The sequence below is a fragment of the Fusarium solani genome (genome assembly GCF_023522795.1).
Source record: "Fusarium solani strain SB1 chromosome Unknown bctg00000005, whole genome shotgun sequence".
Classification (NCBI taxonomy): domain Eukaryota; kingdom Fungi; phylum Ascomycota; class Sordariomycetes; order Hypocreales; family Nectriaceae; genus Fusarium; species Fusarium solani.
Genome location: NW_027072153.1, coordinates 3,664,816 through 3,687,575, shown reverse-complemented (window position 1 = coordinate 3,687,575; position 22,760 = coordinate 3,664,816). Strand labels below are relative to the sequence as shown.

At 50.9% G+C, this 22,760-nt stretch overlaps 9 protein-coding genes across 9 annotated transcripts; 4 read left to right on the top strand and 5 right to left on the bottom strand.

Annotated features, from left to right (window-relative positions):
• Nucleotides 1-103: 103 nt before the first annotated feature.
• MRS44_009618 (uncharacterized protein) lies at nt 104-1,468 on the bottom strand (the record flags this gene model as incomplete). The annotated part of the gene is made up of 1 exon (XM_046283036.2): nt 104-1,468. The coding sequence occupies one exon, from the start codon at nt 1,466-1,468 to the stop codon at nt 104-106; it is 1,365 nt and encodes a 454-aa protein (XP_046124240.2).
• A 1,377-nt stretch (nt 1,469-2,845) lies between these two features.
• On the bottom strand, nt 2,846-4,955 carry MRS44_009617 (uncharacterized protein; the record flags this gene model as incomplete). The annotated part of the gene is made up of 3 exons (XM_046283037.2): nt 2,846-2,953; nt 3,009-3,842; nt 3,915-4,955. The coding sequence occupies 3 exons, from the start codon at nt 4,953-4,955 to the stop codon at nt 2,846-2,848; spliced, it is 1,983 nt and encodes a 660-aa protein (XP_046124241.2).
• Nucleotides 4,956-7,662: 2,707 nt separating this feature from the next.
• On the top strand, nt 7,663-9,788 carry MRS44_009616 (uncharacterized protein; the record flags this gene model as incomplete). Its single annotated transcript, XM_065621370.1, has 4 exons — nt 7,663-7,670; nt 7,737-8,067; nt 8,275-8,622; nt 8,694-9,788. 4 exons carry the CDS (start codon nt 7,663-7,665, stop codon nt 9,786-9,788), a joined length of 1,782 nt encoding a protein of 593 aa, XP_065477442.1.
• Nucleotides 9,789-10,857: 1,069 nt separating this feature from the next.
• Nucleotides 10,858-11,781, top strand: MRS44_009615 (uncharacterized protein; the record flags this gene model as incomplete). Its single annotated transcript, XM_046281748.2, has 1 exon — nt 10,858-11,781. The coding sequence occupies one exon, from the start codon at nt 10,858-10,860 to the stop codon at nt 11,779-11,781; it is 924 nt and encodes a 307-aa protein (XP_046124244.2).
• Nucleotides 11,782-12,260: 479 nt separating this feature from the next.
• Nucleotides 12,261-13,721, bottom strand: MRS44_009614 (uncharacterized protein; the record flags this gene model as incomplete). Its single annotated transcript, XM_065621369.1, has 1 exon — nt 12,261-13,721. The coding sequence occupies one exon, from the start codon at nt 13,719-13,721 to the stop codon at nt 12,261-12,263; it is 1,461 nt and encodes a 486-aa protein (XP_065477441.1).
• Nucleotides 13,722-14,697: 976 nt separating this feature from the next.
• Nucleotides 14,698-15,959, top strand: MRS44_009613 (uncharacterized protein; the record flags this gene model as incomplete). The annotated part of the gene is made up of 2 exons (XM_065621368.1): nt 14,698-15,382; nt 15,499-15,959. The coding sequence occupies 2 exons, from the start codon at nt 14,698-14,700 to the stop codon at nt 15,957-15,959; spliced, it is 1,146 nt and encodes a 381-aa protein (XP_065477440.1).
• A 298-nt stretch (nt 15,960-16,257) lies between these two features.
• MRS44_009612 (uncharacterized protein) lies at nt 16,258-17,589 on the bottom strand (the record flags this gene model as incomplete). The annotated part of the gene is made up of 1 exon (XM_065621367.1): nt 16,258-17,589. One exon carries the CDS (start codon nt 17,587-17,589, stop codon nt 16,258-16,260), a length of 1,332 nt encoding a protein of 443 aa, XP_065477439.1.
• A 1,028-nt stretch (nt 17,590-18,617) lies between these two features.
• Nucleotides 18,618-19,664, bottom strand: MRS44_009611 (uncharacterized protein; the record flags this gene model as incomplete). The annotated part of the gene is made up of 1 exon (XM_065621366.1): nt 18,618-19,664. One exon carries the CDS (start codon nt 19,662-19,664, stop codon nt 18,618-18,620), a length of 1,047 nt encoding a protein of 348 aa, XP_065477438.1.
• Nucleotides 19,665-20,429: 765 nt separating this feature from the next.
• On the top strand, nt 20,430-21,750 carry MRS44_009610 (uncharacterized protein; the record flags this gene model as incomplete). The annotated part of the gene is made up of 2 exons (XM_065621365.1): nt 20,430-20,507; nt 20,560-21,750. The coding sequence occupies 2 exons, from the start codon at nt 20,430-20,432 to the stop codon at nt 21,748-21,750; spliced, it is 1,269 nt and encodes a 422-aa protein (XP_065477437.1).
• Between the last annotated feature and the right edge of the window lie 1,010 nt (nt 21,751-22,760).

Below are 22,760 nucleotides of genomic sequence, written 5' to 3'. Positions count from 1 at the left end.
GTTTCAAATTTTGTTTTTCTGTGGAATAGCGAAGATAGATTGGTTCAACACTCAATCTATTACAATGCCCATGTTTCAAATTAAAGAAGCAATGAAAGGTGATCTACATATCGCTTTGCCCAAGAAACCTCAACCATGCTTCCATACCCTGAGCCAGTCGAGCACAAATTTCATTGCTCTCGTTTGAATCCTGCCAGGAAAGGCTAATAGACAGGTCTTGGCCTTTGACAGACAGTGCACTTACCTGCACGAATGGTCCCGCCAGGTGTGCGCTCAAGGCGAAGTTCGCCTGGTTTATAGACCACCTCTCATTCCCATCATGAACATCTGTCCCTGACTCGCTTCCCCCATCAATAACACCGAGATTGGTTACAATCCAGGATAACTCGCGATCCCTCTTCGCTTGATCTCCGTGATACTCCTGCCAGTCATGCACCAGCTTCATCAAGCCAACAATGTTATTTTTCAGGCCGGCGTTCAGCCTTTCCTCGATGTCCCCACGGGCGATCCCTGATGCTGACCATATATCCTTCTCAAGATCCCGGACAGGCTGGGCTTCCCAATTGTTGGCCCGGGCTTTGGCTCGAATATCCGCAACCAGGTCGTAGTCAAACGTATGGTGGATAGTCGACACGCAGTTCTGCACGCTCCGCTGGGCATCAGCTGCATTGTCTTTTCTCCGGTACATGAATCTCCGCTGGTCTATTGCAGTGGCGGCGGTGAAAGCGCGGGCCTTGTTTTCAGGGACGTAGCAGGCCAAACATGCCAGTATGACGCCGTGAAGGAGACCTGTTAAAGTGGTATCATGCTGCCGACAGGCAGCAAGAATGTGACAAAGGGCTGCATTTTGGATGTTGAAAGAAGTTGTTTGAGAAGCATATGACCCGAGTTGAAGAGGAGCCCACGTGGCCTTTGCCGACTTGGAGGAGAGTAACGATGGGCCGAAGGTATGCCATACTTGTGAAAAAGCAAACCCGAGAGTGATGGGGTGTTTGGCCAACTTCTCTTGGGGAAGAGGGAGATCTTGCGCGGTCAACGCAGTCGGGATTGCGCTCGAGTCCGGAAGAAAGGAACCCCAGTTGGTGGGTTGATTGAGACTTTGCAAGAGTGAGAGATGAAAAATCTTGCCGCTCATTCCATCGCAGTTTGCGTGATTCCAGATGAACATGACGTCAACGAAGCCGTCTGTTTCAGTGCGCATGAGAAGAAGCCTCCAGCCGGGTTTAGTCTCCAGATATTCGAATTTGGCATCGAGCTGATATAGAAGATTTGCGTTGTACTGCTCGTCGTAGCCCGTTGAGTCGGCGAGAACATGCCACTGGATGTGATCGGCCAGATCAATCGTCGGAAGCGAGACCCAAGAGGGCCTTCTCGAGCTCTCGCCAACAAGCCCAACTTGCAGCATCGGAAACTGGAGTATAGTCTGTGCGACAGCATTTTCAAACCTTCGCACTACTTCCTTTTGCATGTCGAAACTTGCCAATGATGGAGGGAGTAGATAGCGGCAAGTGACAGTGGTGCCGCAGTAGTGTCGGACATTGTGCAGGGCGGATTGATACAGTTCACTAAGGCTTGTTAACACTTCTCATACAAGTGAGCAGGGGAATAAGACAGTACAGGCAACCAAGTCGGCGTAGGCGAGTCTTTGCTACGGGCAATTCAACAGTAGAATCCAATCCGGCCATGATGAAATAGATATAATGAGGTTGTTTATGTTTAAGGCCTATGCGATAAAACAGCCAAGACGGCCGCTTATATACGGTTCTTTACCCCTGATTGCTATGATACGGCTACGGAGGTTTTGGTTAATCTCCGTCGCCGGAAGAGGGTTTTGAGGCTCAAGTCCGGCCCGGTTTGCTGGTACGCGCATGAACCGCGCGGCTGCGTCGCACTTTGACCCTGGCAATACGAGAGTCTAAACTCTAATCCGACGCAAAGGCACCAGAGTACTAAAGAGATCGCTGTTGCCTGAAGATCTCACTAGTGACATTAACCGAATTACGGCCAGGGATGGCCCTAACACTGGTGCGTCATCGCGTGGTCGCCCTTCCACGGGCTCCCGCGGGCGCCCGCGGGCTCCGTGATCACTGATTGCCAGTACTCTCCGATCCACAGGGGTCCCACAAGATAAATATCAGAGGCGGCTCGCGATCAGGCTCACAACGGTGACCTGCGTTGGTACTTGCGGCGGCGTCCAGTTTCTTATCCCTCTCTATGACATTGGTTGAAGCTCCTCCAGGATCTAGCCTCAGGCTCCGTTCAATTGGCAGTTTTGCTGGCTCTTTGTTTTTCCAACTAGCTCCACAACCAAGCTTTGCACTTGTCTTGTCCCTCAATCGCGCTTTTCTATAACGACAACGACACGACACTTACGACTGCTCACAGCCTGGCGAGGCTTGCGGAGGCTCTTTCTAGATTTCACGACACTTTCATGCAACCTACAATAATCAAAATGAGTCAAGTATTATCTGATGGGTCCAGACAGTGGAAAAGATGGACATTAGTGCCGATCGGATGCAGAACGTTGTAAGGGCCGGATCCAAGGCTGGTTTGGGTGCTTATTGACAGGCAAAGTTCTACAAAACTCTCAGCCTATAACAAAGTGAGAGTAGCAGTTTCTAAGTAGCTCTTCCTATGAAGCAAGGACAACAGATGGAAAACTAGGGTAAGAGGGAGGCTCATTCTGTATTGTTGTGACTGTTCTGATCGCAAGGTGTCTAAACCATGCCGAAATGCATCAAGAGATGCGAATGAGTCGGGGTCAGTTGTCGCTATCCTTCTATCATATCTTTCCGCATGGTCACCAAGTATTTCCAAAAGAGCCCGCGTTAGGTTTTACATCTGGTTAATAAACTCTGTCTGAGGCCCTCGCCGCAGCTAGGTCCTCCGGTTTGTTTGTCTCCACGCCCATGTATTTGTCGGTCTGACCAATTTTGGCCCAAGGAGCAAAAGCCTGTCATACAAGTTAGCAACAGTACGCATCTTATTAAACTTGAAACGCAGCTCACATTCTTAACATTATGCAGTGGCCCAGCAAGTTCAGGGAAATGCCTGCAGAGCACATCTTTCATGGTGTTGTTCTGCACCCAGTTGATGCCTTCATGGGTGTAAATCTCTGGGCACCAACCATCACCGGCAAGGAAACGGTCAGACTTGATACGGCGACTGGCCATGAGGATGAACACACGAAAGGCAGTGTCACTGAAGCCGAAACCTTCAGGCAGAGGCTCGCTGAGAGTGCCGACAAGGAGGTCCACGGCCTCAATGTCACCGTTGTAGACCTCATCCAGATCAGCAGCCAGCTTCTCATCGCCACCAGTGAGCTCGATAAAGGTACGGGCGGGGGGCATGTGAAACAGACGACGGAAGGCATTGTAGCGAGGGACGCCGCGTTCACGATCCCGAAGGATGTCGATAGCACCCAAGTCCAAGTGGCGGCCCTCAGGGAAGTCCTTGTCTTTCGGAATAGCCAAGTCACGGAGGAAGTTGGGCATGTTGTGGGCACGTATCGCACCCGGGTAGTTAACGCCGAAGGAGTAAAAAACGTCTGCAAAGTCCAGTCCCAGGCGTCCGTTATCTCCCTCCTCCTCTTCAGCCTTTGCCTCTAGAGGTTTGCGGGCGGACTCGAAAGCAACTTCCTTGATCGGGAGAGTGCCCTCGTGCTGGCCGTCCTTGACGTTGAAGAAGGCGATGTTGTCAGGGATGAGAGGGTGGAGACGGTAGACAGACACAAACTCCTCGGTGAGAGAGTATGGAACATTATCGTGGTTGACATCTGAGCCTGGAATGCCGGAAAGAACCTCGGACTTGTTTCCAAAAGGCCTTCCAAAGACGTGCCAGAGCTAGTATAGCCCGGTTAGTTTTCCATTTACTGAATACGACTTCCTTGAACAACAAAGACTTGTCAGACTCACCTTTTCACCAAGAAGCCCCCACCAGTTAGCATCCATGGCGATCTGTAGGGTGGGGTGTTGCAGGATTCCGGGCGTCCACTCAACGGTATGGATCTTAGCCATAAGCGCACAGTTGACTAGTCTAGCAGTGTCGAAGATCCGATCGCTCGGCCAGGTAGGATTTGAAAGGTGAAGCTGCTTAGCGATGGCGTTATGCTCGAGGGCGAAGAGGGTGTGCAAAAGTTCAAGCCCAAGCCACCAATTCTGCCGAAACCCTGTGAGGGGAATATTGTCCGGTCCACGGGGTAAGAACTGCTCTCCATCTCCAACAGTAACAGCAAGCTGTCCGGGATGAGTCTTCTCGCACTTGGCCCGCAGTTCTCTGGTTTCGGCCTCAGTAGAGCCATAGATTTGGGAGGCGTCCCACCAGTGTGTGTTCTCGTTGTCGTACGCTGGTGTTTCGGCATCCTGCTCAGAGAGATCATCGGCCTTTTTAGTGCGTGGAACGGCCATCTTCTTGTCAGACCATCCATCATCTGGGTTCAAGGGAATGTCAATGTGAGTCTCTTTTCTTGTGTCGAACATGTGCTGCGCCCAATCGTGCACCTGGAACTGGATCCAAGCAGCAGCGAGCAAGTTCACAATGACAGCAGGCTTGAACTCGCCATCGGGCCGCGCAAGGATTCTCTCAGAGATGACTCTCGGATTTGGCGTGAGAAGCTCCTTCTGGCTGGGTGGTTTGGTTTGATCTCTCGGCACATTGCGACCGAACCTCATTCCAACGCATCCCATCTTGGGTGCACTAAGATCATTGAAATAGCCATTCGAATTTCGCGAAGAAATGAACTTTGAGTCCTTCATTGGGCATGATGCAACGGTACCCTGAGACCCGGCGTCAGGATAAGTGTCGTACAAGTTCTTTTTGCGAAGCTCGTAACGCAAAGCGAGTAGGTTGAAGATGCCGATCCAGGCGGGGAGTTTGTGCCAGTGAATGAAGGTGTTGACGATCTTCCAGAAACCAATAAAAAGAGATTTAAAGATAGGCTCAAGGAAAGAAACCATTGCGAGGAAGAAGGCGCTCAATATGGCAAAAAACGACCTGGAGGCGGCAAGGCCACCTTCAACAATTTTAGAAGTCATCGGTTTTATGTGAAAGATTTGTCAAGACTGTCGATGCCTGTCAGAGAAGTAGTTGGGTGAGGGCCATGAGAGACTTTTTATACATTTTTGAGGTCATGCTTCTTACCGTTTAGCATGCAAGGCTCTAGTTGGGAAGCCATTTGCACATGCATCCGAGCCATATGCTGAAGATTAGTATTATCCTTGACTTGATAGGCTTTCAGAAGGCCCTTTGGCCCTCCTGGTGTATCCCGTCTTAGACACGGCTGAATCTAGGAACGGCCCAGACCAGCCCTACCAGTCGCATTCACTCGTGTCCATACCAAGCCACAGACCATCAGCCAGCCACAGCCTTTCAGCTAGCTAGCCATACTCCACCAGACTTATCTTGTGCAAGCTCGCATCGAAGAAATGCATAAAGGGCTTATGCATCCAACATAGTTGTGCCAGGTAATTCCAAGGCTCTAGCACATAATCTCTGTGACATCGATTCCCCAAAGTGTGGTAAAGGATCATGGAGCCCCTCATTGCTTGTTCTTGGCGTTCGTCCAGATGGTAAGCATGCGGCTGATACGGCCGACATTCGGCCGCGCCTTTTCAAGTGCCCACCCGCACCTCCGCCAGCCCATGACCATTGACCTTTTATCGATTTTATCCCCTTGGACATTGTCTCACCCCGCGCAAGCCATGACCGGTCTAGAGCAGCCACAGTAGGTTTGCCGTAAACAGAAGCGGAGATGTGACAAGGGGCTTCCACAACTCGGCACCTGTTGCCGAAGCGGCAGGGAGCACGACTACTCGTCCGTTGCTGAGAAAAACGACGAGTTCAACTGGCTACGGACGCGCGTCGCTTCTCTTGAACCGGCCCTTCGGAGCGGCTCTTCAGTTACGACCACACGCAACTCAGCCAGTAACCTTGCCACGACGAGTTCAAGCAACTCGCGGCCAGTCTCGTCGCCTGTGGAGAAAGAAGATCTGGACATGGGGATCGCCACGCGAATCGTCTATGCCCCACCCGGGAGCTCTTCTGCCGTGCTCCGCTTTCTTTCTCGACAATCCCGTGTTTCGGCAGAGGTAATTTTCTGACTCTCCCACTCGTGTCCATACCGCAGAGGCTTCTCGATGAACTGGGTTCAGCCGCGGAAATGGAGGAAATTCCTAACGTATATTTCGACAGCATCCACCTTTGGTTCCCCATTGTGTCAAAGCGCAGGTTAGGGCGCGAGACCAGGGCACCTGGAATGCAGCCTTGGTGCTTGAAAGGTGAATGAATCATCATTTGGTGTTACCTTATCTCGAGAGGCCGGTATAGCTACCAGCGAACAGCGGATCTGCTATGCTCATCTCCCCGTATTCCCGAGACCGATAAGAGAAAGGTTCCTGTTGGACAGCCAGGGCAGAACTATCCTGGTCCGAGCATTTATAAGCAATGAGGGTAGTCACGTCTGGTAATGTGCTTAAGGGTATTGAGTGTGACCAAGTTGTATTGATAGCCAAAGAAGTGTGTACTATATACTGAGGTCCCTGAAGGTTGAATTACGATGTGAATAGTGATTCGAGTAGTAGAATTACGAGGTGGCTTATATAGGAAAGCCCCTTTTACCTTGCTACTAGGGCCCTTTCTCGCAGCAGAGGCCCTGCGCTTTTCCTACTTAGTAATGATAATCTGTTTTACTATTATGACTACTTGATTTGAGCCGAAGCCTCTTTGTGGGTAAAGTTATATTCCGCATCAGTCCTCGTTGCGAGGATGGCGGCTGACTCGATCACACGATTGTCATACGTTCCGGGGAGCGAAATCCAAGGCCAGAAGCCTATTGCATGTCGAATCGCAGAGATCTGCCTCCGCCCCTTGGCCAATACCTGCGCCAATATATTCGCCAACACCCTCGTGACTTATCAGCCGCAGGGAGGCTTTCTAATATTGGTTCGCTTAGCCCGATCAGGAAAAAGTGAGGCTGTCTGTGTCACCAATGACATAGGTACCATTCAGCCAGCCCAGAGGTACACCCTCTTTACTCGCATTCCTCACGAATTCGAGAGATAATGAGTACTATGGTTAAGTAATTTTTTTTTTCGTTTTTGAATCAAGGTGGGAATCCATCATGTTTGGTTGACCGTGAGGCTTTTCCCTTGCAGCGCCTTAAAGGTGCTCTACTCCCGCCATCTTTAAATGCGTGCCATGGTTTTCTCATGCGCCCACCGTGTCCTTTCTTCAGAGAATTACATTATTACATCCAGAACCCACCTGCTATGTCCTCTGGCGAAGAAGGCTCCAGCGGCTCGAGTGCCGAAGACAAGGCCAACCGGCTGGCCTTGGGGGCTATCGTCATCGCTTCGGTGGCTTTTATCGTAGCCTTCCTGCAATTGTGCTTGAATATTTCGCGTCTTCCGAAGCCCGTAGTAAATGTACATACGAAGCAATCGGGCCGTCAGCAAAACACGTCAAGTTCCGCCCCAACTGGCGTTTCTTCAAACTTCGTGTCAAGTATCCCTTGTTTGGCCTATCCTTCAGCAAGGTTTTTACCGCTGTTTGCACTTCCGAGCTGTTGGCTATTGACTTACTGAAGTCGCCACTGCGACGGGTGTGCGAGGACAAGCCGCACTGGGGTTGGCAAGTCATGGGGAAACGGACAACCATTCTTTCAACATGGTGTCGTAAGTTTCTGTTTGCCTAGCGTTGGTCAGATACATTTGCGACGACGTTGGCTGATGCGCGGCCAGGGATGGATTCCAAAAGATGACTCGCGATCAGAATATTACAGTCACTAGCAAAGACCTCACATGGAGACTATACTTTATTCTCATCTGGTGGAAAATTACCCACACTTGGAAGCCTATGGTCCGTCCTAGAGCCTCGTGGGCCCAGCTCCTGACGGCCTTTGGGATCCGAGACACGAGCAGCCTGGTATATCGACATGCCAACGCCGATGTGATCCCGAGCTCGATCGGGGCGCCGATACAGAGGGCCAAGCTTTTCGATCTGGGCATCATAGCATTGCAACTCGGGTTCAAGAAGGTGACTATCGATACCCGCAATCGAAGGTTTACCGCTGTAAGTGACTTTGGGACTATAAAGACATTGAAACTAGACGAGCTTGGCAAAGTAATTCGGTTCGAAGGGGATATCCTTGCCATATACCACCAAATAAGCAAAGGCTCATTCGTTTCAAAAGTGATCGGACGCACCGGATCGGCCAGCAATGGACGGCTATCTTTCGGCTTAAAATATACTACCAATGGAATGTTCTATCCACTGAAGCTAATTAGCACAGCCTTATCTCAACGATGGGACCAGAACAGATTCGATGAGGAGCAAACGGAATTCATTGTGAGGCGTCTCGAGGAGCAGAAAGGATGTATTATCAAGGGGGAGGTTTCTGCAGAGGCGTCGCTGCTCGAGACCCTTTTGGCCGATGCTGACTTTGAAGTGGATCAGCCTGCCGATCCTGGTAACGACCAAGCATCGGACGACTCGTCGGAGGAGAGATCGGAAGATTCGGAAGACTTTGAGCCCAAGGAACTACAAAAACCGACAACGGGTCTCAGTGCAAAACACCTCGGGAACCTACTCGGGGTCTGGTCACAGAAAAGCCGGGCCAAAGAAAGGGTATGTTCCAACTCTCGCTTGATAATAGCGATGAAACTGTTCCAATCTTGGTCATCTAGCGGACGCTTTAGACAGCCTTTGTTCAATGGCAAAGAGCTACTGGCCTCGATTTACCTACCATCCTGGCGGCTCTGACCATCACTTCCCTGGGAAGTTGTGAGGTGGGATTTCCATCGGACATCATCCTTTACCCCTTTGCTGCTTTCCTCAACGCTATCGCTCAACAAGTCGGGTCGACGCTGCGGCCCCTCAATGTTGACTCGGAAATCACGCGGCTCTTTGCCCTGGACAGGCTGCAATTTGTTCGGTCCAAGGATACATTTTGGTACTCATTCAACTATGTCAGCATGTCACCACGGTACTTCCTGTGGAGCTGGATGTTCCAGGAGACGAAGCAAGTTTTCGACACGCTGGACGAGAAGGAGCAGGACAAGATCATTATTCGGCAAGACAGGCAGCACACCGGCGATGTCAACATTGTCCTCTTTTCCGACTGCGACTCCCTCCTCCACAACTTCAAGCCCCGCGACTGGTCTGCCAAGATCGAGAGGATCATTGCTTTGTCCATGGTCAAATATCGCCCTGTAAACATGGTCTGGGCCCAAATTCTGATCCTTGACATAGCTATCCATTTCTTGGTTAGGGGTGGCTGGTACGAGGGTCCTATCGAGGGGTATAACGTCGCCACCGACGAGGTTGCTGCTGTCGTCGCAGCTGTAGTTGACTCCTGGCAAGGGACCGACACAGAGGCAGAATCCGAAACCCCAGCCGTGCCGCTTGCTTCCATTTTCGATCCGGCCGGTGGGAGGCAGGGCCACAAAGGAGGGAACCAAGAACGCCAACATGGGACTGTGCATGGGAGTGTAGCAGCAGCAGGGCAACATGGGTCAGGAAATCATGGCACAACCGATAATGCGGACCGTCACCAACATACCGATACTCATCCAATGGAACCCAAGATCGTTTGGGACCTCGTCGGCAGCCTCAAAAAGCAGCCCAATCTGTTCCGCACACTACAGAGTGAGTTGCGCCAGGAGAGGCTACGCAAACTCGCAAGCTTGCTGCAGCTGCGCACTATTTTCTACGCGGCATTCCTAATGCTTAACCCGGATTCTAGCGACGTGTATCGAGCTGAGTCGAGCAGTGTAGAGATGCCAATTATTTAATAGAGAGGGCTGTTGGCTTGTTTCTTAGGCTAAGCCAACCTTAGACCTATCCTATCTTACTTAGGGAATAAAGACTGAAATGGGGCCTGTTCCTGGTTTTAAACTAATTATGCATCTTTATTATTAGGTTATATTATATAAATTCTTCTTAAGTAAATTAATAAACTATTTTAGGCTTGGGGCTGAAGGGCACTATTATCTTCCACGGAGGTGGACAGTCTAGCACTGACCTGGGCTCAATAAGTCTACCAGGGATGCTGAAACTGCGAAGAGATGATATGAGGCGTCCCATTTCTTGCGGTATTACAAGTCAGTCCAGTGGGTACTCCTCTTAGTACTCCGGAATAGCAGAAGCTTGGGCGCAGAAAGTACGGCGATTTGTGAGTGGTCTTGGACTGCACGATATTGCGGGAGTGGTCCTACGCGTGTCCTGGATATCTCCTTGAACCAGGACCTTGCCTTCATCGTGATGTTAAGGCGTGCATAACCAGAGAAAAGACATCGATAAAGGACAATTTGCTCGGGGATCAATAATTAAAACGAGAGCTCCCTAATTTCCAGTCCAAGACGACTTGGAACTCGCAACCGGAGCCAGGCCAATTCAGCAGTTGCCTTTGGAGCTTAGATCCCCAGGATGACATCATCGACGGTTTAGATATTGATTTGGCGATTGAAAACATCTTTGCTCGTTTTCATAGCATTCTTCACCAACCGGAGGCCTCTGGCTTGGATTTTATCTCGAGGCGTTAACAGGGATAAACTGCACGCCGGGACGACCTTGTAACCACTAACGTTAGTCAAGTTTGCGAGCGTCATCTGAGAACTTGTCGGCGCCGACCTACCTGAACCAGATGCCCGTGCTTGGTCAAGGGGGCCTTTCCGAGCCGCCCGAGGACGGTTGATGATAAATCCACGTCACCTGAGAATTTATCGGTCCCGAACTACCCAAAGCATGGGTAGTCAAACGAAGCTAAGTTAGTACAGCCCCATTATAAAATGCTGGTGCTGCAAGCAACCTTTCGTTTCTGCCATCCCCCCTAATTCACCTTTACCTCTCGCGATCTTCCACATGGCCTTAAAACGTCTTTCTGTTTTACTCCTTTGTCTCGGCTTAGCAACATGCTCAGCGGCCCAAGATGCCTACATTAAAGTCACGCTGGATCCTACCTACCGGACAGTGCCTCCGCCCAACGACGACTTCCCCCAAGACCCAAGCCACATATGGGTTATTCAATGCATTCTATTGCCCATATCACTCACCTGTGTGGGCCTTAGTCTCTGGGAAAACAAGCGATGGGGCTCGACGGTGCCTGCGGCCCTGACAATTGGGTCAGCGTCATTTGTCTTGGTTGAGGCAGTAAATTGCTTCCTTGGCAACGTCTACTGGAGTACATCCCACGACCCTAAGAAGCTCATGTTCACCCTACTCGGAAGTGATTTTGATATATACGTCAGTATTATCTGGTGGTCCTATGGCGCAGTTCTGAGCTGCGGGATTTTTGCTGCTTTGAACCGAAACATTCGAACCGGCTGGCTATGGGCACTTCTGGCTTTTGCAGGATTCCTGGACATCATCCTCGAAGAATGCATGCTCATCTACGGCGGCGTCTACATCTACTACGGTCACCAGCCGCTGGTCTTCAACACATTCCCTTGCTGGTGGGCCTTTTGCAACGTTTCAAGCATCTTTCTCGGCATCTCCATCACCTATCGGTACAGGCACTTGCTTCATGGATGGAAGAGCCTTCTGGTTCCCCCCATCCTGCCAATCTGCTACGCTGGTCCTCAAGTCCTCGCAGGCTTACCTACCATGTATGCCGTCCAGGCAGACTACTCCCCACTTGTCACCGAACTTTGCGGCGTTGCCAGTTGTGGTCTCGCTGTGATTCAGGTGGGTATTGTCATGGATACTGTTCTTGCACGCAACCCAACCGACGTGAACCAAGCTGGTCCGAACCGTCAATCGAAGTTGGCTCACCGAAAGATACTGTGAGAGATAGTGTACCACTCTGCGGTTATGGTAATGGATGCGCGACGGCCGCCCTGAGGGAAGCAGCCAGGAAAAAGAGCAAGATATACTGGTCACATAGCGCTTGTCACGAATATGACGGGGCTAAGGCTATGAAGCATAGCAGAACGCTATATCTTAATAGGATAAGCGATTATAAACGGGCCCAGGGGGAGTCTAAACGAGTGCGCGAGATCCGAGCGAGTCACTCGGCATGATAGACAAGCTCATTGGCAACCACTGAGAAGATAGCTTACCTGATGGCCGGGCCAGATCCGCATCATGATGGAGAAAGAGGTATCCCTCATGAGGTCTCGGCGCACCATCATTGGAGCCTTGAACGGCATACCTGAGAATACTGTAGAAATTAGTCACGCTTTGCTACTGAATATGCTCATTGGTGAACGGCAATCGAGACCGACGTGGAATGAACTTTGGAGATCAACAAACTAGATTTGACTGCGCTAATATACATAGAAAAAGTCGGGGTTATTCCTATCAGTGAGAAGCTCCGGAGCCTGTTCCTGGACAACCTCACCACTGTCTCGCGCCACCACGACCTTCCTGTTTCGTACGCCGTAGAGAATCCTAGTTAAAATACTGACAACGACGGATCCACCACAAACACAGAACACGGTGACTTTGGCTGGAATATAGCCTGGTGCGTCCCTGGCCTGAAATGTTTGAGGGCCAATAATATTAGCAATGGAAAACCCGATTGCAATAATGGCATTAGTAGTGACCTTCTTCGTGTATCCCTGAATATTGGCTCCCACCAAGGCATAGATCAGTGCCAGTGGTGCCACGTCAAAGTTGATCAAATAGATACCAGCGAGGGAGCCAGCTTGGCTGTCTGGATAGAATGACATCAGTCCTGCCCCAATAAGAGTGGGGATCATGAGGAGACAAAGGCCAAGCCAACGTGGAAAGCGGTACAGGATGGCGAATGTGCTGAGCAAAGTGGCAGCTACCGAGACCAGGCCAGAGGGCATGTTCAGCAAAGCGGCTTGTTTCGGGTTGTATCCAAAACTGCGGATGAGTGTGGCGGAAAATGTTGTGATAATCCCAGATGGGATGACAATGAGGATAGTGTTGAGGAAGAGAAGCCAGACCTGTAGATCCTTGAGGGAATCCCAGATACCAGAAGCGTGAAAGACCTTGGCGCCGTTTCCTCCCTGGTCAGCGCTCAGAGCCTCTTGAAGCACGAGCCGCTCGTGTTCGGTGAGGAACTTGGCCTCTTTAATACCCGAGGGCATCCAGAAGACGACAAGAAGGCCGACCAGCATATTGAAGGCCCCAACCGATACAAACATGATACGCCAGCCCTCAAAGCTGCCGTTTCGGCTACCATGTTGAGCGGCAAAGGAGATGAGACCTCCGACGGTTTGCCCAATGCCCAGACCACAGTACCAGATGCCAGTTCTGGGGGTGGCTTGGCTTCTGGTATACCATTGCGATGTTATCATGATAAGAGCAGGAGAGATCACAGCCTCAAACATGCCGAGTAACGTCCTTGCAGCCGTCATCCCAGGGAAGTTCTGAGCCGCGGCAGAGCAACAGATGACTGCACCCCAGAGAACCACATTGACGCCAAGGACTTTGCTGACGGGGAACTTCTGAATGAGGAAGCCTTGGGGAAACTCGGCCACTGCGAAACCAATGAAGAAAGCCGTGGCCATCCACGAGAAGTCATTTCCCTTGAAGTTGAGCGTCGTAGAAAGGCCCATGATATTGGCATAGTTGATGAGAACTTTGTCGAGGAACTGGAGGAAGTAACAGACTAGCATCAAAGGTACAAGATGGTAGTCAACTTTGCGAGTGATGTTTTTCAAGGATTCATTGGTCGTCATGTCCCGCACCGACCCCATGACGATGGATGGGGGGTCTTTGTTCGTTCGAGTCTTTTCCATGTCGTTGAGAGTCATTCTGACGCTCCTCAGGTGCTGATGACCTCGAATGTTGGACTATTGTTGAGGTGTCAGTATTGTCCGATGAGGATGGTCGAGGGACTATGTCCATTTACCTGTGAGTGCTCACTGGACTTTCGGAGGGAGTAATGGGCCTCGATGAATGGGGCTGGCAACTGGTGGCAAGATAAATGTCTGACTTGTAGGCCTGATGTGACCAGATGATACCGCAAGGAAGGAGTCGTTCGTCAACTTAAGTACTTGGGAATGGCGATGCGACCCTCAGATCCCGGGATGTCAGGATATCTTCCAGTGATAACACGGCGTGTTGGAATTGCCGAACTCAACCAGGTCTGGCCAATTCCCAGGCAAAAGGCCTTGACAGAGAAGACGGCAGGCTCTCCCCAAACGGGCTAGACCGAGATAAGCTCTTGTCTCGTGCTTGTGTCTCCAAGCCAGCGCCCAGACCAGCATCTCACCTGTTTGCGGGGTAGAGGCCGAGTGGCCACCGTCGTTCCGCTACTGCAGCCGTCGGATCGAGGTGGAGTGGTCCATCGCTTCAAGCGTTGCCGATAGGGGTTTTGAGTTTGTCATGACGATAACGATCCGCGCGGTTGGCGGATGCGGTGTGGCCAACCGACATTCACGCGGAATTAACGAGAGTCACGCCATGAAGGAACCTCAAGCGTCAAGGAGGCCACTATCTTCAGCTGATCGCATCAAGAGTGGATGGATAATTGCTAAGAAACCAGAAAGCCAACCCGGCTAGAAAGCTTAAGAGGGGCCGATGGATGACATAGTCGCCAAGTGCCTTGTGGTAAATCACCTTTCGACGTCAAGTTGAGGATTTTACTCTCGGATTTCTCGACAGACTTTCATTTCACTACAATAATTGTTTGACTTCCGTGTCTCGACAAGCTCTTCGAAAATCTCTGCACCAACCTGGAATATTCCCCTTTCCATTCATCAACGAAAGATTCTCTTTCAGACCAATATGCCTGCACGCACTGAAACATCTCTCTCGATCGGCATCATTGGGTCTGGCCTCGGCGGCCTCTCCGCCGCCATTTCTCTCCGTCGAGCCGGTCACCAGGTCACCCTGTACGAACGTTACGACTTCGGCGGTGAAGTTGGGGCGTCTTTGTCTGTCGCTTCGAATGGCTCTCGCTTCTTAGAAGAATGGGATATCAACATCCCTGCGGCCAAGCCCGTCATTCTGAGAAATCTCATCCGTCACGATTACTCGACTGGGCAAGTCGAAGGCACATATCCCCTCGGGGACTACCGCGAGCGCTTTGGCACCGACTACAACAACTTTCACCGCATCGATTTACACAACCATCTTAAAGAAGTGGCGCTGTCCAACAGTGGGAAAGGGTGCCCTGCTGTTCTGAAGACATGGCACAAGGCGTCCAAGCTGGAACCCGAAACGGGGCGAATCACGTTCGAGAATGGTACACAGGCAACACACGACGCGATAATCTGCGCTGACGGTATTCGAAGCATGATGCGTCAGCAACTTGGCATCATTCCACAATTTGTACCAAGCACGTCTTGCTGTTATCGCTGCATCATTTACGCTGATAAGCTTCGCGAGCTGGGACTTGAAGAATTCATAAACAACAATGCCATTGAGTTCTGGGGTGGTGACACAAAGACCAAGATCGTCCTCTCAGCATGTAGCGACAACAATGTTGTTTCATGCTACTGCTTTTACCCTGCCGAAAAGAACGACCTTAAAGAAGACGGATGGAACATCTCGACTACGGGGGAAACCTTGCGGCTACGTTCCCAGGGTTGGATCCCAAGCTCATTACCCTGTTCCTCAACGCTGAGGATATCAAGATGTGGCGACTGTACAACCATGATCCTTATCCCTACTGGACCAAGGGTCGATGCACTCTGCTAGGAGACGCTGCCCATCCCATGATGCCTGACCAAAGCCAAGGTGCATGCATGGCCATCGAGGATGCCGGTGCGCTCGGCATCCTTTTCTCGGAAAAGTACTCTGATCTGACTGTTGAGGAGCGTTTGAAGCTTTACGAAGCGGAAAGAAAACCACGGGCAACAAGAATTCAAGAGGCTAGCAAGCGTGCCAGAGAAAACCTCGATGAGAGAATTGGATGGTCGAGTAAGAACACCAAGCCTGGCATGTTGACGATTGATGAGGTATGCGGTTATGATATGTATTCTCATATTGCTGGGTTGGTCGCCGATCTGAATGCCTCGGCAACCAAGGTTGAAGCCAGCTCCTAATATGAGATTCATGGTGTAAATTTAGCAGGTACACCTTACTCTAGGATTCTATAGATTGACCGAGTTGCCGTCAGTACAGTCTTGAACCCATGCTCTCCCTTTGCCGTAGCCTCATGTGCATCTCCGCCGGCTCACTGTTATGGGACTGAACTCAATACAATGAACACCTTCAGCTTATGCTAGTATTTATACGAACCTAAACTCCGTAAGCAACCCCAACTCTTTATTATGTAATGAAAAGCTATTCGTACTTGCCAGGCTTGATTGTAAGGTAATACGCAGCGCAACCAACCCAAGATTAGTAAAGAGCCAAGCCGCCCATCTCCTCGTATCGGATCCTCGCCCAGTTGACTATGGGCTCTGTTTCTCTTCTCTTCCAGACCTTTTCCACTAGTTCCCTGCTCTGATGAATGTACCCAAAGCCACAAGTCCGCTCCATAACCATCAGCCTATCCTGCACGACCAATCTCTGCCCAAGACAGTCACAAGAACCACCAGCCATAACAAGTGGAAACAACAGACAGCTCTCCACAGAACTACCATAACGGACCTTTTGAGCTGACTCGATAATGCGTTCTACACATTCGGATACCTTATCGCCAAGCGAGTAACCTTCTGTGATCTGGTGTAGTCGGAGCCGAAGTGCCCATTCGTATGCAATTGTTGCGTGAAGAACGTCATCGTTGCTTGAGGAAAGGGAGGCAACGGCGCCGGCAATTCCTCCGTAGTCATAGGCCCAGTTATCTAGTTGCTCTTGAATCTTTCCCGCTTCGTGACGGAACAAAGCCTCTGAACGATCATCGACCCTCGTTCCTCGCTTGCTAGCCAGATTGTTGATGCGATCAACTAAATGGAACAACTCCTTTGGTATCCCGTACACTGCTGTGTCCTCGCCGTTGACATCCTCAGTCAGCTCAAGTGAGGTTGTCACCGTTTCATTGTCAATCAGAGGAGGTTTGCATGTGCTTGTCGTAGCTGCACTATCCAGAAATCGAGCCAACTTGACAGAGAATTTGAAATGCCCGGTCAACATATCGCCATGCTGAAACTTGAGTGTTGATAGGAGACGCTTCGCTCCTTGGAGATGAAGTTTCCACCCTTGTGAAGTGCCATCAAAAAGCTCTGTCATGCAGAGCAATAGACATGATGCCAGAGCAATGTCGACTGAGTTGGCATCAACATGCGGAAGCAGACGAGCCAGCGATTGTGTTGCTTGACCTTGGTGAAACAATGCCCGGTCTCGCATGCATGGCTGAAGCCTTTGCCAATGTGTGGCACTCAAGGCTAGTACGCAATGAAGGATAAGTTGGTTTGACATGGCCATTGGCAGAATATAACCAACGTAGGGATTGGATGCTGTGTTCGTACGCCTCGACAATACGGAGGCGACAATGGTCGAATAGTGATTGAGTAAGGCCTTGTCATGGGGAGACGTCATGTCTGGAACTAGGCTTGGTGTGTACAAGCTGAGTGATGTATCTTTCATGCTTACTGGCGGGCTCGCGTTGGCAGGGGGTGTTTTCGGAAACATGTCAAGCCAGGCTGCATCGGGTGATAAGCTCCAGTATGGCTCCTGGGTTGGAGCAGCTTCGTCGATGACCGGTGCATCAAAGGCAGAGGCAGATGACATTTGACAGAGCAAGTCGGCGATGCTTACGTCAAGATTCGATTCGAGATTCGATTCGGCCGAGTCAGTCGAGTGACTTAAACTTCGCGATCTTTCCGTCGATAGGCCAAGGATTTGATCTGCATCTGACCATATTTCATTATCCCGGTCTCCAACTCTCCTCCGTCCCGGCCTTTCAGCAGGCCACGAGCACTGCAGGCAAAGCCTCCTACAGTCGCCACAATGAGGCTTCCTACAATCCTGATCAGTGTGATGGGCCGGAGGAAGACGGCGTGCCAACAAACCTTTCATCGCATTTTTTCTTGCGTGCTTTGCATGTCAAGCAGCCAGTCTGTACTCTTCGTATCTTTGCCTTTGGCTTCTCCAGCAAAATGTTGTCGAAATCGTCCAAGATATGCACGCGTGGTTGAGAGGCCACCGGGTTCTTGGGACGGCAGGGAAGACTCAACCGGGTGCATCGGTCGCAAGGGATGCCACCTTTGCAGCCCTGTTTGATCTCAGCGCATCGCAGGCATGTGCCACTTGGTCGAGCGCAAAACGCCATGCTCATCACCCATCAACCGTGGGGAAGCTCGTTCAGGTTGATTGACGTGGCTTGGGCAGTTGGAAGCAGACGACGTGTGAGGAGGCTGGGGATTATCTGAGGTGGGAATGGACCGATCAAGTACCCTCGCTAGCTTACCAAAGCTTAGCTAGACCATTGTTAGTTGGGGGGTGGCTTGCTTCTTATCATCGGCTATGATTGAGGGGAAAGGGCGCGGTCCGTTATCAATGACCAGCTAGGCTAGATAGGGCGCGATCTGGTTACTGACGGGCTTCCAAAGTGGCAAACTTGATTGATGTCCATTCACTCGTGCTCTGGTACGTGATGATTTGACGTTCAAGGGCACTTGTGGTATTCAACTTTGAGTGGGAATTTTCTCAGACTCATGAACATGAAACCCAAAGCGCTGTAAATGGTATGCCTCTTGTCCTACTCCGCCCACAAAGACCCAGGTTCTCGGCATTCCTCGCTCCCTCCCAACATCAAGTTATAGCCCATGCAGTGCAACCCGGATAGCAGCAGCCGTTTGCAGTATAAAATCCTTTGCCTGCCAAAGATCCTTATCCATGTGCATGAATGGGTGCGGCACCCCAGGAAACCGCTTGATCGTCACCTCGTTCCCATGCTCTATTAGCTTCATTCCATATGCTTCACCTTCATCTCTCAATGGGTCAGCCCCAGCCGTGTAGATGACTGTCTTCGGAAGATTGGTGAAATCTTTAGCCTTGAAGAGGTTGGCAAACATTTCAGGAACTTGTTGCCGCCTCTCTGCGATTTGTTCTGGGGTCGAGCCGAGGGAGCTCCATTTTAGCTTGTCAAACCAGGTCAGGCGGCCCCAGTTGAGCGTTGGCGCATGTTCGTTCTCCTGCATGGATGGAAAAGGTGAGTCGGACGCAGATGAGTACTGGGACAAGTCGTCAATCACCGGGGTTCCGACTGCGATGAGTTTGAGAGGAATCCCTGCATCGCGCGCCATGTGACCCAGTGCTAGACTAATGAACCCCCCAGCTGACACGCCGCCAACAGAAATGCCCGTAGGGTCGATATTGAACCTCTCAGCACCTTTCTCGTAGATGTATTTGAGGGCAGCGAAGCTGTCTGTGACGCCACACGGAAACGCATTTTCCGGCACGAGGCGATATGCCACGTCTATCACAGCAACTCCGGCCAGGTTGCAAATGTGCTTGCAGATATGACTCTCCGTGTCGAGATCACCAAGACCCCAACCCCCACCATGGTAGTCGATATGGACAGGCCATGGCCCAGTGGCATTGGGCTCATAAACCCTCACGTCCAAAGCGACACCCTCGTGAGTGGTGATTTGGGTGTCATATTGACGGGCAACATCTGGCGCAGGACCAGTGCCATAAGAATAGAGGACTGAGTATTTTGATCGCAAGACGGAGAGGTCAATGGGCTTAAGCGGCGTGTTGGCAACGTTGTCGTTGTAGAGCTTCTCAAAAACGGGGTCGAGCTTGCCCTTCATGGAGGGGTGGATGGGCTGAAGAGCCTCGTGTTTCTGGTCTTGGGTCATGATGGCTGTGATGGTGGCACCGGTGTGCGTGATGCGTTTGTGTCGGGAAGATACGAGCCCACGAGAAGCGATCAGAAAATGGCGGTTATGAGGACTTGGATGTCAGTAAAACGAAGAATGAAGGAAGAAATAGACTGTATATTCAATGGGCTGCTGTGTTGTTCAAAACTTTGCGTGCGGTGTTTCCGCAATTACAGTCTCTCAAACAAGTCCCATCCCACGACTGTCCTTGGGTCTTGAGACCGACTGCGGCGGATCGGATTCCCCGCCACAGCTGGCGGTCCGGCGGTACCCTTCGCGTGGAGCGATTGTCATTTTCCGACGGCTGCATAACGCCGAGGACCCGGCGGAAGCGAATGCAGGACACCTCCACGCTTCGCAGTCGGGTCACGTCGGAATGAACCATTGTGCTGGGTTGCCTGGTCCAATCAAGGAACCGTTTTTGTCGGTCGGATCAGTAGATGCTGAGCAAGTCCCTGTGTTGATCATGGTGATACAACATACCTCGATTCGTTCAAGAGCTATATGACGCAGTCGTGGCGTCCTCCAGGTACTCTCAGCCCATGCGGGGTTCGTTTCGTTCAGCTATCATTACTCTTCCGATATCGTATCCTGATTAGCTTCCCAAAACCCTCACCCAAGCACTTCAGCGAACCAGTCGGTCAAGACATTATAACCACCACCTCTTACTTGCACTGTCTCTGGCGGATCTGTCGCAGTTCCCAAGAAACAAACCCTAGCTTGAAGCCCAACAGAATCAGCGCAATGTCACACGAGCGCAAGCCAATTCTCATCATCGGTGCCGGAGTTGTTGGTCTTGCACTTGCCCATGGCCTCAAAATGGTGAGAGCTCTTCCTCAATCTCCGGGTTGTGTTCCACCTGAACACACTCCAGACGACATTCCTTAACCATAACGCATATCGACCAAATTTGCTGACATTTTGCAAGCTTGGCATACCATACCGAATCTACGAGCGTGATGCCCATATCAGCTCTCGTGGCCAGGGCTGGGCCATAACACTTCATTGGGTCCTCCCATTTCTGAAGGAGCTTTTATCCGACGACACTTTCAAGGACGTCGAATCCGTCCAAGTCGATCCAGAGGCAGACCGTCAAGGACTCGGAAAATTCGTCTTCATCAATCTTGAAACCCTAGAGCCAAAGTTCCTCATTCCACCGGGTGATCGACGACGAGTCAACAGGGAGAAGCTACGGAATGTTCTTCTCAGGAGCGTGAGCGATCAAGTCATGTGGAGCAAGCGCCTCACCTCGATCCGTGACAAAGACGATGGGGTGGTGGCGATGTTCGACGACGGAACCCAAGCCGAAGGATCTCTGATAGTAGGCGTCGAAGGCAGCAACTCGAGCACACGAAAATTCTTGGTGCCGGAATCCTACCGAAATGTTCGACTGCCCATACGATTCACAGGTGCTGCTCTGGATCTCACGCCAGAGCAAGTGAAGCCGTTGAAAGACATCGATCCTTTACTCTTCCAAGGATGCCATCCCGTCACAGGGACCTTTTTCTGGTTCAGCATGCTCGAAACACCAAAAGTCAACGGTACCGCAGGAACAGATGATGAACACTATCGCGTCCAAGTCATGATATCATGGCCTATGAAGACACCAGACGACGAGGTAGGCGTTACAGACACGGAACGCTTAGCAAACATGAAGCGGCGAGCAACAGAATTCAATCCCGTGCTACGGGATGTTGTGCACAGAATCCCCGAAGGGTCTGAGGTGATTGAGATCGTCCTCCAAGATTGGCCATGCCCTCATTGGGATAACCACCATGGCAAGATTACTCTTGCTGGTGACGCCGCTCACGCAATGACCATGTATCGAGGCGAGGCTGCGAACCATGGCATTCTCGATGCGTATCGCTTATGCAAGGCATTAGAAGCGGTGTATCGCCAAGGAAAGGATCTTGAGGAAGCTATTGGGGAGTACGAGACGGAGCTTAGAGAGAGAACGAGTGTTGCCGTCCTGTTGAGTAGACAAGCTTGCTTGGATGCACATGACTGGGCGGGGTTGAATGAAAATTCAGCTGTGCTGAAGAAAAGGGCAGTTACTGGTGTTTAGTTTTACCCCGTTGAAACCCCTTCGATCGTTAGTTGTTCACTCTCTGATCACTTTCTAAACCAATCAGTGTGTAAATATCATCTGATAGAGTCAAGGCCCAGAGTCGCAATTTCTGTCAAAATGAAAGTCGATATCTGTTTCTGCACAGATGCTTATCAGGTCGCGCCGTTCTCAATTTGGCACAGGCCGAAATGACGTTGACTCTGATATGCCGCGCCCATGCCGGCTTCCGTCCCGCTCAATGAGGCCAAGAAGGCACAGTCAATCCCACAGTCTCGCCGTCAATTACAAAAGCTTGGTAAAGGAGCTTTCATAATTGACCAGCTGACATCCTTATCGATTGCGAAAGATATGACCCATCTCATCATTCTGTAGTCACAACCATGTCGTCACTGGTGGAGTTCTCATGTGTCTAGGGTAACATACCCACCAGTTTCTCTACGGTATAGGAGGCTGCTTGGTATCCTACAACTGAGGAGTTTATAACAGACCCTACAGAAATAAACAACGAAAATCTCAGCGCCTGGCAATTTTATTTATTCGAATGTTTTGAGCCTGGACCCTTGATTATTTGAACCTCACTTCATATCGGGGGAAACATGAACTGAAAAGGTTACTCGGAGCGTCTGGGCGCCATCAAGTTCAGGCTCATGGAATGGGCTTAACAACACTAGCAGCCAAAGACCCAAGTATTGTTTGGCCATGGGGGAGCACGCTAATGGTCCCCATGGACTTAACCCTAGCCAATCGGGGATGTTCGGAAGATGAAGGTCGGATGTCGGAGGAACGCGTCACCCTGTGACTGCGCGCCGGACCGCGCTCTTCTCCATTTTAAGATAGAGAGCTGATTGGTTATGGCCCTGCTGCACCCGTCGCATCGTGGTCTTTCCGACGGACTGCCCAATTTTACCGTACTGGGGCACAAAAATGACAGAGCTAAGGAGGGCTGTGCTTGAACAGGGTTGGAGCTGCCATGGCCAGATGGTTTGTACCTTTTAATCATTGTGGCC